The sequence below is a fragment of the Dermacentor variabilis genome, chromosome 5 (genome assembly GCF_050947875.1).
Source record: "Dermacentor variabilis isolate Ectoservices chromosome 5, ASM5094787v1, whole genome shotgun sequence".
Taxonomy (NCBI): domain Eukaryota; kingdom Metazoa; phylum Arthropoda; class Arachnida; order Ixodida; family Ixodidae; genus Dermacentor; species Dermacentor variabilis.
Genome location: NC_134572.1, coordinates 64,085,947 through 64,104,797, shown reverse-complemented (window position 1 = coordinate 64,104,797; position 18,851 = coordinate 64,085,947). Strand labels below are relative to the sequence as shown.

The following is an 18,851-nucleotide window of genomic DNA, read 5'->3' as shown; positions in this document are numbered from 1 at the left end:
ACTTTTCATCTAATTATAATAATTTAGACGTTGATGAATTAATGAAGACTAATTATATACTTAGAAGCAATTGAAAACATAATTCGAGTGTCTCCAAGCGACGGTAAACAACATCACCTTGGTTCTGTCCAGCTATGTAGCATTTGCATATTTTTAATGTTTGGCTCAAGTTAAGTGAAACACACTGTAGATACAACACCGCTTTAAGTGTATAAGGTAACCGAATGAGTGAAAGAGCGGCAGATTACAGAAATCTGTGGCTCATGGACTCATTATTGCAGGGATCCTGATTGAATTTCTAACGTCTAAGGCCGTGTTGAGGGCACGGAAATCTTAGTGAGCGAATGCCCTTGATCCGCCTCCTATCAAAATGCGGCGGCCTCTCTCGCTCGGCGAGGTATCAGACCCCTGGTGCTCAACTCGGGCTTTTTCAGAAACTCGTAACCTCGTTTGTTACTCAGTTAGATGTTTCTATTATTATTATTATTATTATTATTATTATTATTATTATTATTATTATTATTATTATTATTATTATTATTATTATTATTATTATGCTGTTATTATTGTACGAATAATCGCTCATTAATTAGTAGGGGCGCTCGAATAGCAAAATTTTGCAGTCGAATCAAACAGAAGTGTTGCAGAGAAGTGACCTCCGAATATCTAATATTGAATATTGCCATTTTCTAAAAAAAAAGTTAAACGATATGTTAAATGTAATCTGTTCGGCAACTAAAGGCTTGTTTACATTACTCGATACATGTAATGCGGTTAACTGGACGCCAGGTCACCCGAGAAACTTATAAATGAAGAAACAAAGAAAATTTAGTGCAACCATATATGTGGTGCACGATGACCATGACAGTAAGGAAAAAAGAAACGGCACAATTCCAGGCACATCTAGTAGAGTGCAGTGCTTGTTGAAGGAACCAAGGGCGATACTACAGCACCGCGCATCGTTTCGAAGGAAGCCAAAGGCGGCGAGATGGGCCAGGAGGGAGGAGGAATAGGAAATAAAGAGAGAATTAAGGCAGGGATGTTAACCAGAAATGCGTCTGGTTGGCTACCCTACTCTGGGGTACGGGAAAGAGGGAATAGAAAGATGAGATAGAGAGAGGGAAGGGGAGGATGCCAAGTAGTAAACTGTTTGAATCAGATACAACAGTAATATTTGTGTAATGCAGCTAGTCATTGGTTGTATTGGATTGTTCAACAGTCATTAGGGCTGTCGGTCGAAATATCTCGATATGAACATTCCCTACTGATGTAATAAGTTTTGATTGATTGATTGATTGATTGAATGATTGATTGATTGATTGATTGATTGATTGATTGATTGATTGATTGATTGATTGATTGATTGATTGATCACATACAGGTATACGGACGCAATAGACTAATGAAACAGATTGCACCGGGTGATAATGCCCAGTTCTCTTGTTACAAGCGGATTTGAACTTGTCAAAGATTCTTCGAAAATTTTTCAGGCCATGTTCACGAATTCTATTGGCGGTCTGGCTCCTTTAATTCAATAAACGCAATTTTTACGCGCATTTTCTCGCTCCCGGTTGAGTTCGGGTGTTGGCCTTTATTGGAGCATTAATCAGTCACTTTACAGGCAAACGAGAACACTGACTCAAAGGCTACCAGTGCCATTGCTTTGTGGTATGCATAGCGTTGTAATAAAAGGCGACGACCAGTTTGTGAGCACAATAGTGCAGCCGCACTGTGGCGGCTGTTCTGTATCCGTATTTTAAAACAAATTCGATCATTCTCTTTTTTTAACCTACGTGCATGCAGGTACGATGCACCAAGAACGTCTTTAATTAAACAAACAGCATTTCTAAGACTACTCCAGTGATTTATTTGTGCTGCATAATATGCCTTTCTTTCTTTCTTTTTTCGGGGAGCTATTCGTCTCCTGGCCCTCAAAGTTCACGTTGCCGACCTGCGTGGTATAACGTTTGCACAACGTCTTTTGTCCGCTGTATTCGTACGTTTGCGCAACGAGTGTGCACGTTTCTTATGTCTCTGTTTGTTGCCTGTGAACGCGTCACGCAAATTTTGAACAAACTGTGCCAAGTGGCCCTCACCGTACAATGGTTTAAGTTCGAAGAAGTATTTTGCCCCGCTCATGCTCCGCGCAGAGCTATTACTCCTATTCGTGCGTATCCCACGGGGGGTACACAGAAATGCTGCCCCTCTTCAAACTTCCCAACAATTCTGGTTAAGTTCGTTCTATAGCTAGCAACGAAAACGTTCGTAGTTGTTAGATTACGTTGTGCTTAAGATAGGAAATAAGTTGGATGAAGTACCTAACAAATTCCTGAAATCCCGCGCTATAACGCATTTAAGTCACAATTTGGCGGGTGCATTGCTTCGCACACAAAAACAGATATCATAGTTGTGTGAAGTATACTTTGCGAAACCTTCGAAGAGCGCAAACCTCCCGTATAAAGTTACAGTAACTGAATATTTACCTCGATAATGTTAAATTTAGCAGAGGGCTTGCTTACGAACTACTGATGCAAATATACAGAAAGGTCAGGTTCGTCCGCTTCAAATATTGCCGCAGGCTTAGCTTGCATAACTTTCGACGAAGCTTTTGTAGTGTAGCTAACTAACTCCAAACATCGTGCTACGAGGTTTTAAGTATTGTAACTTCCGGGCGTTTTATACTTCTTTTGCTTTTCAATAAGAGAAAATGTTAAGTAAAGATGTATGATTTTTCGTGGTCACCTTAATTTCGCTCCTTTCCTTTATAATCATGATATTTGGTCTGAAAAATGCAGCACTCATCTAGTGCGAAAGTTGGTGCGTTACGTGCGTAACTGAAGAAAATCGAGTTGTGCTCGTTGCTTTATAAATGTTACTTGATAAATCGAGTTGCTTGCTTGTTGCTTGAAAAGTTGATAAGACAGGAAGACGGGTAATAATTCAGAGTTAGCTACCTCGAGCACTCGTACACACGGATAGATATCACAACTATTTCAGCAAGAGCTCCAGCTCGAGCCTGAGTCTGGCTTCAATATATGTCAAAACAGATGCTACTAATTGATTCATAGGGTTCACTGTCCCAAAGCAACACTGTGGTTTTGAGAGACGCCGTAGTGGAGTGCACAAGATAATTTTGACATCCAGTGGTTCTCTGACGTCCACCTAAAAATAAGTCAACGAGCGATATGATAAACATATCGGGAGAGCTCCACATGAGGCAAACGGGACATTTAAATGAGCCCGAGTTTAAGATTCCTGCTAACGTAGCTAAAGGAACCAGTGCTGTCATTTTGGTGCATTTCCTCCTGTGTATATCAGATTTCTTGCGCATTTAGAATATTCATTTATTTCAGACATACTGTCAAGCCCAACGGGGATTTTAGCAGGAAGGGCGTACGTATAATAAACATATTACGCAAGTGTAGAATGGTTGAACATGTCCCAAATAAGATTTTGGGGTAAATACAAAAGGGGTTTATTGCGCGTACAATCAATTAACGAGCACATATGGTATAACATGTATAATGAATGAATCATTAATACAGGAGTTACAAAGTGCGCGCCATGATAAAAAAACGCACGTAGTGAATGTAGGTCGTAGAGAACTTAATCAACGTCTTTGTAGACAGTAAACAGTAAGGTTAGAACCTTACAAATAGTTTATATTTGAGAAACATGTAGGTAGTTTTCAAGCAGTGACAGGAAATTATCTTAGTTACTACAAGTAGTTATATATGTAGGCAGGCTATTCCATTCCCTTATCGCCTGTGGAAAAAAGGAAAATTTAAAGCAGTTAGTTTTGAACCCGGTATTCCTAAAGAAATTGGGGGTGTTTATGACGTGAGAGTTTAGTTTCTGAGTTAGATAAATATTTGGTGCTATCAATACGAAGCGTATTGTGAAAAAGTAGAAACATCATTTCCTGGCGTGCGAGTTTGGCACTGTTACGGAGGGTTAGTATTCAAGCTTTTTCCATTAGTTCAGAGGGGGAGTCAGATATGCGGGATTTTATAAAAATAAACCTTACTGCTTTTCTTTGCACGCTCTCTAGTTTATTAAGTTATTTGTGGATGGGAACAAACGACGTTAGCGTACACGAGTACTGGTCTAACAAATGTGTTCTAGACAAGAAGCTTTGTTGGGACTGGTGCTGAATGGAGGCGCCTTTTCAGGAAAAAATAGCCATTGCTTGGAGATGGCGTTCCATGATTTACGTGTGCCTCCCACTTCAAGTCATGTGATGTGATTAGTCCAAAATACTTGTGTTCTTTAACTGGTGTTAGTTGGGTGTTGCCGACTGTGTAAGAAAAGTCTGATATAATGTTTTCCCTGGTTATTCTAAGTAGAGCTGACTGACCTATATTTAATGTCATTTGCCACTCCATGCACCATTGCTATACTGATTTTAGGTCGTTTTCGAGGGTTAGGTGGTCATTAAGGCCGTTAATTTCTTTATATACTATGCAATCGTCGGCAAAAATCCCAATAGTTAGTCTTGATAGATGCGGGTAGATCATTAATAAAAATAAGAAATAAAATTGGAGCCATGACACAGCCCTGAGGCACACCTAATGTAACATTTTGTGATTAATTTCGACGAACTGTGTGCAGTTTGTAAGGTAAGAACTGATCTTGTCACTAATTGGTCCTTTACCTAATATTGATTCAAGTATTATAGTTCGTTTTTTATGGGATACCCGATCAAATGATTTCTTGAAGTCAAGTAGAATTAGATCTATCTGTTTTTGGTTGACAATTGAGCACATATTACTAGAATGCCCCGCGTACCGCGACGAGAGACAATTTTTTGAGCACCAAATGGACATGATTTGCCACGAACCGTTAACGTTACCGAGCATCTTAGGTCCAATGCCCGGCCCTTCAAAACAGCGACGGGTTTTGGATTTATTGTTCAAATACCTGACAGAAATTGGTCAAATAGGAAAGCTTTAAAAATTGCATCCTTCCTATACAAAAGCCTAAATTTATCCGCCATGTCACCTGTAAATATTAGTATTAGGTCCACTCGGACATTTCATATTTATTTTTATCCTCTTTTTCTCCCACTCTCTTCTGGAATCTTTTAATCCTATTCCCCATCCCTATACAGAGTAGCATGCCAGCGGTTATATACGCGCCGGCAAAATTCTCTGTCTTTCTAATAAAGAGCCCTCTCTCTCTCTCTCTCTCTCTCTCTCTCTCTCTCTCTCTCTCTCTCTGGTTGTCAATGGCTAGTGACACTTCGTGTATTAATTCGGTTAATTGAGTTACTGTAGAAAGACTTTTGCGGAAACCATGCTGGAATGGTGATAGAAAGTGTTTTTCTTCGACGCAGGTAGCAATGTGTTTAAGGATTATGTGCTCAAGCAACTTACATATTGTACTGGTTAGTGAAATAGGTCTGAAATTGGAAGCGCCAGTTTTGTTACCTCCTTTGTGAATTGGGATTACCTTAGCCATTTTCCATTCGCTCGGAAGAGAACATTTTGTTAATGATTTGTTAAATATTAGGAATAAATATTTGTAAATATTTGGCCATCCATTCAGCGTGCCGCCTTAAGAATTCGTTTGGTATGTCGTCAGGTCCGGATTTCTTTTTACAGTCTATTTTTAACAATAAATTAAGGATTCCTGTTTCGTTTAGGGAGATGGTATCTATTCTATTCGAACTATGTGAGTGAACATGGCATGAGATCGTGTCGTCATTAGTAAAAAAATATTGAAAGTAGTTGTTAACTAAGTTTCTTCTTTACTTTCTTCTCGAGACATAATATTGTCATTTTGGCTTTTAGGCATAATTCCAGAGCTTTTGTCTTGAATTTTTAAGGAAATTAGTTAGCGTATTAGAGAGATAAAATGATTTTGCGGCCTTCATTTTTGATTTCATAGAAGTGATTGCCGAAGTAAGGGATAGGAGTTTGGAAGTTAGGTTTCTTTTGACCAATTTCCTGAGTCATATTACTTTGCGTTTGGCGCGTGTATAATTTCGCGGTTTATCCAAGGGTTGTAGTTTTTTTCTTTGCTTTATTTTATTAGGGATGTAACTTCGGATACAAAAGAATACGATGTTTTTAAATTTCTGCCAGAGCAATTCAATGTTTGAACCAGGTTTGTTAACAATCTGCTCAAAAGAAAAAAAATCACAGGAAAGGTGGGCGACAACGCTGAAACATCGGCATTTATAAAATCAGGATAAGCAACAAGCGATTTGAAAGCTACTGTACAGTCATGAACTGAAATCTAATGTACCACTACGTTATGATTTGATATACCATCTAGTAGCTGAACATCGACTTTATTTGGAGGAACATGATCGCTCAAGAACACTAGGTCAAGTATGTTCGTGGAACTACCTTGTACATCAGTAGGTTGTTTTACAATTTGATAAATATTTAGGGTTAACATAACATCAAGGATTATGTGAGGCGGAGTGATGTTGCATCGTATGCCAGTTGATATCTGGGAGATTAAAATCGCCTACCAGCATTAGACTGTTTCCGATGGCGTGGCGGCGCAGGTACGTGTGCGAGGATGTTAAAACGTCAATGTTTGATGAAGGACTTCGATATACGCAGCCGACAACGACGTGGCAGGAAGAAAAAATGTTATTTGCAGGAGACAACTTCAACCCCTTCAACGTCAGGAAAGAGTGTGAAAGAAATGTCTTTATTTGTTAGAATAGCTAAGCCTCCTCCTCGTATCTTCCTATCTTTACGTAAGATTGCGTAGTTTGGTGGCGCTATCTCAAAGTCCTTAACATCACTCGTTAACCAGGTTTCAGTTAGGTCGATAAAGTATAGTTCAAAGTTGATTACAAAAGATTCCGGTCAGTTTAGCTTTTGTTGAATGCTGCGAGCAAATGTTATTTCGTGCGTAAGGGATTGTTGCGTGGACGCAAGGTCCGTGCTTCTGCATTGGCGTTTTTTTTTTTTTTTTTTGTGGGAACTGCAGCAAGCCGGTCGAATGCAGTTTGATTCCTCATCCCAGCTGAATGAAGCGTTGTCAATGTTTAGTTTGTCGTACACCAGAGAAGCCTTGTCACCAGATGCTTCTCTCTCTTTTTTTTTTTTTTTTTTACTTTGACTGCGTTCCACAGGTTCCTTTCTGATATCGCCAACCCGAGGTGAAAAGTCTTCTCCGATTGCGAAGAATGGTCCCTTAAGCTTGGAGCAATTTTTTTAGTATTTTATATTTCTCATGGAAATCTAGGAGTTTCAATAACACAGGCCGCGCCTTATTTGTGGTCGCTTTACCCAATCTATGAATTCGCTCTATGGCTACCGGCTCATGCTTAAGTATATTACGTATTATTTTTACGTTAATTTCAACGTCAAGATCTTTTTTTTATTTTCTCCGCCGTCCTCTATATGATTTTCCCCGTCGTCTTCTGATTTTCCCCGTCCCATCGTCAATATATAATAATATCAAATTTTAGCGTATCTTTCGAGAATTTACGAGAATATTTACCTCATTCCGTTTTTTTTTCTTCTTTTTTTCAGCGGAATCGTCAGGTTTATCGAAATGACAACAGTTACATGCACTGCCTCTCTTTGACGTAGACGTCGCTACGAAATGATACAACTCTCCCGGAGCAGCATATGAATTGTAAAACATTGTTTTTAAAGATACTCAGTAAGCGTATCGCCTTCGAAGAAGTGCCCTATACATGCTTTTTTTTTGCGCTTTGCTTTTATGTATCCTATGATGTCATGCTATCATGCGATTTTGCTATCGCGCTACTCAACGAAGATGCTAACAATGCATGCTCGTTGAGATCCGCAGTACATTTTATTTGTCGTTGCTTTCAATCATTTTTATTAACCCGGAAGCGATCACGTAAATTTTTCTTCCGTCAGACGCATGTTGAGCTAATTGGAAGTCGTTTAATCGATGATGAGAACACAATTATGTGCGCTAAACACAGACTAGAAGCTATATACAAGTACTCTCACAAGTGGACATGTGGAGCCGGCCAAAAAGCAACAGCCCGCGCTAGCTCAAGATCATCGTTTTATTTTTTTTATTTTTTTTATATACGACTCGCACCTTTGTCCTCAATGAAATGATAGTTCGTAGCATCATATATGCCGTCATCTTTCGAGAAAATTCACACTAATTTTATCAAGACCGTCGCATCATCAAAAACGACGACAAGCAACCGTGTTGTACGTTTCGAATGTCGTGACACGACATGAAAATTGAGAGTGCAGCACCAGCATGGCAGCCCCCCACGCAATGTTACATCTTTATCCCTGTGCTTAGGCAAATAAATGCAGCCTTTAGCATAGCAAACAGGAGAATGCGGTTACTTTGTCGACATACAGTCGCCAGGAAAATTTGGAGATTACAAATACCACTGGTATTTCACGTTCGTAAAATAGTAGCCCGCAATCATAAATGACTTGAAAAGAGATCATGACCCTGAGTTGTCTTGGAGTCCCAGGGGGATGTATAATCGGTGCTTCAAGGCCTTGAAAATGCATTTTCATAGCAGACCTTATTCCAGGTTGAAAAACTTTATATCATATTCTTGGTGGTTTCACTAAATATTTTATGGATTCTAATGGATTTTGAAAGTTGTTTTAGTGAAAGTTTTGCATGAAGAATTCTAACACTGAGAAGATCTCTAAATAAATAGACTAAGTGGCCCATTTTTCTTCCGAAGCTCTCCATTCCTTATTAGCGGAGAAAATGAAGGCGAAATTTTTTGATGTCACTTCCGAAAGAAAGTTTCCATGACGTAATACTGACGTCGCACAATTCGACCTTTTGTGAGCAGGAGAAGCCTGCCAGAGGTTCTCATAACCCGAGTTTTTGTTTACTTCTGAATGCACTGTAAGGCATTATATTTTATAAGGAAACAGCTAAATAGCCCAGGCTGGAGGTACCCAAAATCTGTGACGTCACTGAAAGCTGGGTGCAGTGACGGGACAATACGCAATGAACCGAACTTTTTACGAACAACGATGCAGCTTAGATTCTAGAAAAATGTTTAAAGATTTAAATTCACTATAAAATTTTAAAGAGCGGCCTTGGTGGCATATGTTCGACAGCCCCGTTTCAAGGAGATGTTCATAATGTGACGACGGATCGCGTATGAAGCGAACGTTGTGAATGGCGAAAATGACTGCCAGGCACTCCCGTTCTGTCACTGTGTAGTTGCGCTTTGACTTGCTCAATGTACGGCTTGCATAGACAACCACGTGTTCATCATTGCCATGGCGTTGGACGTGCACTGAACCGAGGTCGATTCCACTGTCGTTGGTATGAATTTATGTCGCAGCAGAAGAAGCAAAGTGGCACAGCACCATATATATATATATATATATATATATATATATATATATATATATATATATATATATATATATATATATATATATATATATATCGGTGGCGTCCGTGGTCGGTCCCCAGACCCATCCCCCCACCTCCCGAGCCCCTGGAAAAATGAAAAGTTTCCGCCTATGCTAAGTAGGCCACATTTATTTAATTCAGATGTTCATCTTTACGGAACCGTATGTTCGCAGTTGTTTGGCTAGAGGGTTATGGTACTTTCTTTTTCGAAAGTGTTCAACGTATCGTTATTTGCATATATTTATTTCTGACAATATTGATGCATCATGTTTGTTTTGGTTTTTCTTGTGTGTTATTATTGTGATGTTACCTCATTGTCACTGTAATGAGTTTTTAAAACTAGCATAAAACAGCTTTATTTTTTATTTACATCATTCAGTAGGACAACGCTCAAGCGCCCAACTGGCACACGTATCGGAAGCGTGGCATTTGAGATTACCTTCAAACGCAAAGTTTCCTTACACCGTTTTTGAAATTCACTGTTTGTCTAAATTACTACTTAAGGCCCCGGTCATGAAGCAGTCGCTGTATTAAAGGCTTCTTACATTTCATGCTCCCTGAGAGTTTAATAAAAGATCCCCATTTGGGGATGAATCAACTCTGAGGCCGAAACTTGCTGCTGCTATATCGGTGGATGTGAATCCTGTGAGCTGCTATGTAGAAAACTATGTAGCATTATTGTTGCGACGTTATTGACGGCATTGACACGTTCGATGCTTTCGACGCTGTTTCCCACCAACCGCCTGATTGTCGGTGTACCCTCTCGTGTGGGTACACGTGTGATTGCTTGCGGCTGATCATCATCATTGTTACGTACGCCCATATCGTGCCGCCGACGCTGTTGTCATGAACATGACAACGGAGAAATGCACGCCAACGCACCGTTATACTATCAAGGGGTATTTCTATACGATACACATAATTCCATCCTGGTCCGCTACAGTATTGCTCATTTTCGCCTCCGAAATACATGCACAGACGCCATCGCTCTCACATTGCGTGGGGAGCGCAGTAACTCGCAGTAACTTCCCAGCGCTGTTATTGCCCGCTACCTCTGTCGTCAGCTCTGTGATAGACAGAGCGTAACGAAACTTTGTGAACAGCTTTGACGTTGGTGTAAAAAAAAAAGGACCCGATATTATCCGTAAACAATCGTTTATTTATAAGGGAACGTTACTTGTGCGGGAGACTTTGCGCGCGTTAATAACTACCACGAAAGGCAGATAACAATAGAACGTCTGATAGCGCAGCGGGTATACAGAGCGCCCCACACTTGAACATTCCTGCAGTGACGTGGGTTCGAGTCCCCAGCGGTGGCCGTAGCGGACAACGCCGTATTCTTTCTTTTCTTCGTGCTGTGGTGAGGGCGAAATTAAGGGTGATGGAGGTGGCCTGACGTAGAAAAATTGTCGTCTATGACGACAGCGGCGCCTCGTCAGCGTAACGGGATGGACGGACGGACGTGCGAACGGACCGACGGACGGACGGACGGACGGATAATCCCATATTCGAGCACTTAACTGCTGTCGCAGTAAACCCTAGGCAGAGTGTGCGCATGAGCAGTCGGCGATTTGGGTACGCACTAAGCAACTACGCTGTGTGTAAAACCCTATAGCGACGGACAAAAAGAAATGAAGAGTCAGAGAACGATAAAGTGACGTATAGATGAGCGAACCGCGCAACGCGACGCGTTACAAACACATGTGAGAGCGAGCAGATCGCGCGCACCTTTTCTAAGGTGCAGTGCGCGGCCGCTAACTGGGAAAATGGACGTGGACAGCGAGCACCGTTTTAATTGAGGCGATAAGCCGCCGGGGCGGCTCCGACCGCTTCCGCTTATTCACTAATTGTAGTCGAGCTGAACAGTTGAGAGTTGTTCGTGACCATTTGGAGGTTAAAAAAAAGTGAAAAGAAAAAGACTATAATGGCGAGCTGAACGCAGACTATATAAAGAGAGAGAGTTTAATGGCAACTGAGAATATCTGCCCTGCTTTTTGTTGCAGGGTGTAATTGCTACTTCCTATCACGTGTTGGAGATGACATGAAAAAGAATACAAAACATATATATGAGAAATAACTGGGAATAAGTAAAAAAACCAAGCGCACGTGACTAACAAAACATAAAATAATGTCTATAAAGCCGAGTGGCATAAGTATAACAACAGGGTCTTCGTGGTTTGGATTGCGTCCCCACTTTTGCCCGAGGGTCCTAAAAATTCACTAGCCCGTATCTGTTCACGTATACCAAGTGTGTTGCTAGCTGTGCAGTGGTAAAGCAGATATAGCGAAACAGCAACCCGCCGCAGTGGCTTAGCGACTATGGTGTTGCGCTGCCAAGCACGAGGTCGCGGGATCAAGTCCCGGCCGCGGCGGCCGCGTTTCTATGGGGGCTAAATGCAAGAGCGCCCATGTCACGTGCATTGGGGCCACGTTAAGTATCCTCTGGTGCCCAAAATTAATCTGGAGTTCCTCCGCTACGGCTCATAATCAAAGTGTGGTTTTGGCACGAAAACCACAGTATTCAATTCGACGAGACAGAAGGTGCTCATCATCAAAAAATCCTGTATATCCCATTATTGTGCCTATCTCCGCTACTAGTCTTTCCTGGTTCTCAATAATTTCTTGTTCCTACAAACTTCAGCAATGTTCTAGCGTCAAAGTCGCGTTGCTGTTTAGCTATGCAATGTTTCAAGGCAAGAACAAAAGGTATTTGGGTGACGTGTGGTTCTCTTTTAATTTTAAAGCCGGTTCGTACAATCACGTCCTCTCCTCTATCTGCAATGATTCGGTGTGCGTTCTTACTGGGTTGGGCATCTTGTTCCTGAAATTGTTAGCAATTTAATTATGATGGCGATTATGACGGTGATGATCCAGTCATTATCAATGTCGTTCACACTGTTGTTGTTGTTGTTGTTGTTGTTGTTGTTGTTGTTGATGATGATGATGATGATGATGATGATGATGATGATGATGATGATGATGATGTTGTTGTTGTTTAAAGTGGAAGTACATTTTCTAAGATGTACAGTACGCAGCAAAACTTTGTCGATAGCTGTAGTGTGTGCCTGAGGTGTCAGCGTCTGTGTGTGCACGTTGTAGGTGTATGTGGATATATAAGCTGCGTTTATGGTTGTGCCACCCCTGCGTAATCATCCAGCACATAGAGTAGCAGACTAACACCAGCTAATATCAGCGGAGGCAGACTTGGCAACGTCTCGAATCTGCACGCAATAACAACACACATTTCCGGGAGGGAGGGGGAGGGAGAGGGGGGCAACAAAAGTAAAAGTGCGCAAATTCTGTTACTTTCTGTACCGAATTGTACCTACTGCTTCTGGTGTGATTCTTCTTGAGAACACGTACAACGTAAGGCGGTGGTGCAGAATGTACGGCCTTCTAGACGACATGTTAATATCAGCTCGTAGTAGATCAAAACCGACGACGAATTGGCAGAGGTCACTTCTCAGTGACAAGAGAGAGTTGCGGATCGTCGTGTGTACAAACTCGTCTGATCATGTGCAAAGCAAGTGTGACACACGGCAATCATGAAAAATATAAAGGACAAACAATCACCGGTTAGTTCCTCTCGCTCATGGAAAGTTACATTATTACGGACATGCACCGATATATCCAGCTTCGAAAATGACTCGCCACGTGAATTCGAACGAACGAAAGTTCAAATAGTGACAGTAAATATTACAGATCGTTTTTCGAAGTCGATAAAAACCACCGCTGCGTGCGAGTTGTTTCGTCACAACTTGTATACTGCCAATGCACTTCTTACAACCGTCGGTGACGAACGTCCGAAGGAACACACTCTTTACACAAAATGTAAATTCGGGCGCCACCTGACTGCAGAACGAACCGCAGCACGAGATTCACAGAGAGACTGCAGCGCGAACGCACCCATACCAGGAAGGAACCAGATCTGGAACTATACCGCAATAGCGAACGTGCGCGGCGCTCAAACACATTGAACGAACCGAGAGGAAACAAACACACGTTGTGTCGGGGCGATCAAAGGAATTCCACGGGGCACCATCTGAGCTCGGAGCAACGTGTATCCATTCAGGAACGCAGATGAGGCCAGTCTCTGGTGAAAGAAGAAAAAGGGCTAGCTCCCCCCATTCGTATACCCGCAGACAACGCCGTGCCAACAATGCGCTTTACACACGAATTGTCTTTCGAGAAGACCCGAACATGATGTAAATCTGTTTTCAGTGAAGTCCTGTTGGAAAGTGGCGGCAAAACAAAGTTAACCTCGTGACCTTGTTCCGCGATCATCGCAGCACCGCAAGGTTCACCGCGCGAACCTGCGCCCGACGGATAGCTGCGCCGGCCTCTCGGCGCCGCACCTCTGAGCACCGACTGCTCCGCTGAAGGAGGTTGAGCGAAGATACGTGTAGTGCTCGAGTGAAGCTCGTTCGACCTTCTTTCGTGCCTGAGCCCAGAAGGTCACGACTGTTAAGACGACACTGGCACCGGCCAAACGAATGAGAAGCTGTCGGTTGATTCGCGACATCATCGAGATGCGGCTCGAGTACGCCGCGGCTCCCGGCAAAATGAGAGCAACGGCGTTCGATGTGGCGGGGTCAGTCAAAGCCCGCTTGCCCGCAACGTTTAGTACTTGCGGTAAGCGGATAACCATCGCTAGCAGCCGATATCTCAATACCCCCTTATCTTTCCCGTAAAATTGAGCAGCACGCAAGTACCACGGAAGAACAAAAAAAAAGAAGAAGAAAGCAAAACGCACTTCTGTGTAGCAGGGCTGCAGAAGCGCTCGAGTAGGGAGAGACGAGCGCCGCAGCAAAAAATCACGGCTGCGACGCGAGCTCGAAACTAAGGGAGTCGCGCGCTATCGATAGTCGCGCGCTATTCTGCCCCGCTTCGACTCGCTTGCTCGGTCTTGTGAGAAATGGGGGGAAAGCGAAAGGAAGAACGAATCAAGGGCGATGATGAAAGAAAAACTGTACACCGGTGGCAGGGAGAGACGTCTTGTCAAGGTGAATGCGGCGCTACTCGTGCAGGTTCGTGCTTGCACTTTTGGCGCGCGCCTTCGCTCGACACTCCTCTCGCGCGTCGCGGCCTGCGGAAGCCCCACGCAGCACACTTCACTTGCCGCGGAGGTTTCGATTTAGTCTTCGCGCGGACCATGCAAAGCCTAGGCGACGGCAGTGCGCAGCCTGTTCTTCGAGACGGCAGAAAACTCAACCTCTCGCGCGGGCTAGCAGCTTATACGGCAGTGTGCGCGCGCGCGCCGCACCGCGCCACCGTCTTGGCGGGGCCAGCTAGTACGCTACGAGCAGAGCCCGATCTAGGAGGGCAGATAGCCGCCGCAGCGACGTCGGTAAGGTCGAAAACGCGTGCAAGGCGCAGAGTGTGTTGCTGACCTGCGGCCCAGGTAATCCATGCGGGTGACGCGATGCGCCTGGGGCGCGCTGCCATCCGCCGCCGTGTTGCAGCTGGGCCGGGGGGCTCGTGCCCTGGGCTCGCCGGAAGGGCTGCCTCGGGATCGGGCGGCCGCCGGCCTTGGCGCTGCCTGCTGCCTTGCTTGCTCGCTCGCTTGCTTGCTGCTGCTGCTTTTCCCCCCTGCACCTCGGAGAGCGGTGGCGTCTCGTCACGTGACTCGCCGCTCCGCCACCGCCGCGACCGAGGCGACGCTCAGCACCGGCGGCGACCCCGGCCACAGAGCGCCCGCGAGCCAGTGTCCGACGGGGAAGCGGTATAGCGGTGGAAACGGAAGCCTTGAATGAGAATGCGCCAACGTATGCGGCTCCCAATGGAGACGAAGAGTTGACGCTATCCTGCTGGCGCGGGGGCCCGAGATCGAGAAGTTGCTCCCTTCTTGTCAAGTGATATCGTTTGCTGGGGAACTAGTAAGAAAGTTTCTAAACTACACGTGAGATGTCTCGCACGTGCCGTTGAGCAAGCCATTTAGTTAATAATATAGTTTCTTTCGAAGCACGACAGAAATACGAGGTGGAAAGTGGCAGGAGCGTAAGGAGGCGGGTAAAGTGGGCAAATGACTCGCCGCGACAAGAAGACCTAGGAGCCCCGCCTTTGACGCCAACTAAGTTGAGGTGAGGAAGGCGGGTGTTGAGAGAGAGAAAGGTTCGTATGTTCTCTGCGAGCGCTGAGAATCAACCGTTAGAAGTCGAGAAAAAAACTTTGGTTGTGAACGGCAATGGCACTTCACCTTTTGCACTGCTGTCTTGCAACTAAGCGCGCTTTCTTTGAAGCTTTGCAACAAAAACGACTTCGCTGTTTGAAGTCACGCTCCAGCGAGCCGGAGTGCGATTCCAGGCCACTTATACCACGAAGGCCTGTTTAAAGAAGTAACTGCCTGTTTTCCATCTTTCTTTCTTGTTCCTTTTTATTGTGTTTTGGATGTCCCAAAGTTTTAAAGATGACGTTTAGGCACTGATTCTTTTTTTTTTTTAGGAATTGCTGGAACTACGTAAGTGATTTCAATTTGCAATGCCGCGCTCCTCCTTTGCTTACTATAATTATGAGCAAAGATTAAAGTTACTTTTTGAAGTTGATCAAGGAATCAAATGCATGCGAGAGATCTTGCAAGATTGTGACGGCTCGAATCGAGCACATCGAATTTGTCAGTTTGTGTAAGCAAGTTTGCGGTTCTCGAGTTTTTATTCTCATAAGTTTTGTACTACATTCAACTTTCTCATAAAAACAAACTGAAAAGTTTTCCCACCATGGTGTAAGAGTGGATCTGTCCGCTAGCAGGCAATCACCTTGAACATATAATAAGTGCGCCAGTCGCTCTTGTACAAGATGACATGGAATTAAGCTTTGCTCTCAACAACGCGTCCACTGCCAAAGGTCAGACTTTTTTTCTCTGAATTTACTAGGCAAGAACGTATGTTCGATTTCACAAATTCGTAGTACAACTCAGCACATAATTTAGATCTGCATTCGCTCATAAGGTGAGTACCTGCCAACACTCCCAACTAATATGGAACGTCGGTCAATAAGTGATATATCGCCACACCACAACTGATACCACTGTCCAAAGCAAACAGCGAACGGTCTCTTACACTTCATTCTCTCAGCCTTGTATTATTTCCACACACTATTATTCCAAGCCATCTGTCCTTTTCCGTGCGGGTCTTTGCGTTATCGAGATATCTCCAGTTACTTTTTTTTTATTCGGCGATAACAATTCCAATACGAGTCTGATTAACAGATTCTGAAAAAGCGTGGCTGTTTACACAAAGAGCTCTGAGCTGGAAAGTTGTCGCACAATAAACTTTACATATATTTTAGCACACAGTGAAGATTTATTTGTTCACAGCATCATCTGAAGCGGTAGCAGGAGTACGGCTCGGTAATGCCTCTCAGAAATTTCAAAAGAACTGTGCAATGAGGCCCGAAAAGCACCCAGCAGCACAAGTCATAAGATGATTTATAGGCCGAGAGTCAGGTGCTTTTATGTGAACAACAAGGTAAATGAAGATACAAATGAAACCGTGGTTATAAATCGAATAAATGAATGCATATTGCAGTAGTCAGCCTTACAAAAGAACGAGAAAAAGAGGAATGTGGGTGTGAGGGGGGGACGAAGGGAAGCAAAGGAGCGTGTTAAAGAATATCTCACAGATTTTTAACTCAATTTCCGGAACATGCCTTCTTCAAGTTTGAAATTTATAAACTCAAAAAGAAGAAAATAATCGTGGGTATACGCTATGGAGAATGATTAACACAGAGAAACATTCACAAGGTAATCTTTTGTTTCGCAGAGGTAATACTAGACGCTTCTGGCCGATGAGATGATGATCTCGCCTCTTTACGTACACGGAAGGAGTCACAATATCCACGCCTTCATGTCACGGCCACGTTGCCCATTCCGCGGCAAGGATTGCGTGCATATATGCTGCAAATACGTACGGCCGAAAATACTCGCGTGGGCTCGCCCTCTCCTGTGTGATGGGTGGCTGTCTCAAGTACCGGACATTGTTGTTGGCGCTGCTGCCTGCATAGTGAAGCTTGTGTGCTAATTGCGACACGTGTGTTTCTAGTGCGTGTTGATATTTTATTCTTGTTTGCTCTCCTTTTCTTCATTATTCTTGTCCGGGTAATGTATTCGAAACTCTGGGATATCCAGCCCTATAGGAGCCAACCGTCCAATTCTTCTACAATTAAACTATGATCATGAATAGACTTTAATAGAGCAGATGGTCGTTTTCGTCTTATGGCGAGAAGCCTTCCTTAGTCAAGGAAGCCTTGGGCCGGGCGAAGAGTAATGTTAAATTAACCCTTTGTTGCATGAAGAAAAGTTACACAGGCAAACATGTGGTTAAGTTTTCTGATTATGTGCGTCCAGTAAAAGCCAAGAATTTTTTTCTTCTGTGCTTTCAAATGTTTACTTCACAAGATGCAGAATGCCCGCTACAGCGGAAAACATGCGCACCAGCTCCGGGAAGTGTACGTGCCGACAGTCTTCTTTTGCTCCAAAGGGCAAAGTTCCTGCCACCACGTTAACAAACGTAAGCTTGAATACAAAAGTTTACGCGCTGCGCCCGTTATTGTGCGTTATGGAATGCAAAAGAAGAAACAGTCACTTTTGCCGGTGATGCGCACGTATAGACTGCAGTGGCGTAGCCAGGAATTTATTTTGAGGGGACGGGGGTCCTACTTGAGGCGAGTGTTGTGGCACGTCGCCTTACGCCACAGAATCAGAATCGGTTTTATTGTGAAGATAAGAAATATTACAGGATGTTAATATAAAGAAGTGAGTCCCGAAGTCAAAGACTGCGTTGGGAACTTTTTTTCCAAACTAAACATAATAAAGCACAGACTACAGTAGTTGCAACAAATTGTGAACAAGGAACGACGACAGGTTTTTAGCATAAATAACATAATTAAATAACTAAATGTGCATAAATAAGAAGCATTTAAAAGAGCACTGTAGCATAATCTCGTTAAACACTAATATCAATCAGCAGTATAAATTACATGACGTGCATAACCTAACTGGAGAGTTCGCATACATATGCATAACAAACATATCAAACAACATCAATATAATGGTATCACAACGAAAACTAAATGAAGGCGCACTGGTTATGAGCATGAACTGAGCATGTACTGCATGAATGGTTATGAGCATGAATTCAGCATCAGCGTGGGGCTGAATATATTCTTTTAGGTGTTTTGTAAATTCGTGAATTTTAGATGTTTTATATCTAATGGTACTGTGTTCCAGAAAGCGACGGGTGAAAAATTGACGCTCTGCTTACCATAATTTTTATGTATTTTGGATAAAATGAAGTTCATATTTATTGCAAACCTGATAACATTGATATTTATTAGAGAAGATTGGGGTATAAAACTATCTCATCGTAATTGATTTGTCGGAACAAAAAGGTATTGAGGCTATATTTAACGAGTCTTGCGACTGAAAGGATGTTATTAGTTTGTAAAAGATATGTGGTGTTGTGGTTGTATGGGCCAAATTTAATTCTCCTAATTGCCTG

General features: G+C 43.1%; 1 protein-coding gene across 2 annotated transcripts in view; it reads right to left on the bottom strand.

Annotated features, from left to right (window-relative positions):
- The window catches only part of qvr (glycosylphosphatidylinositol-anchored protein quiver), a 60,908-nt gene extending 45,934 nt beyond the window's left edge, over nt 1-14,974 (bottom strand). For both annotated transcript variants that reach the window (XM_075692639.1, XM_075692640.1), the window contains exon 1: nt 14,748-14,974. In XM_075692639.1, the coding sequence (XP_075548754.1) occupies nt 14,748-14,802 (55 nt within the window). In that variant the 5' untranslated portion in view covers nt 14,803-14,974. The remainder of the gene's footprint in view (nt 1-14,747) is intronic.
- Between the last annotated feature and the right edge of the window lie 3,877 nt (nt 14,975-18,851).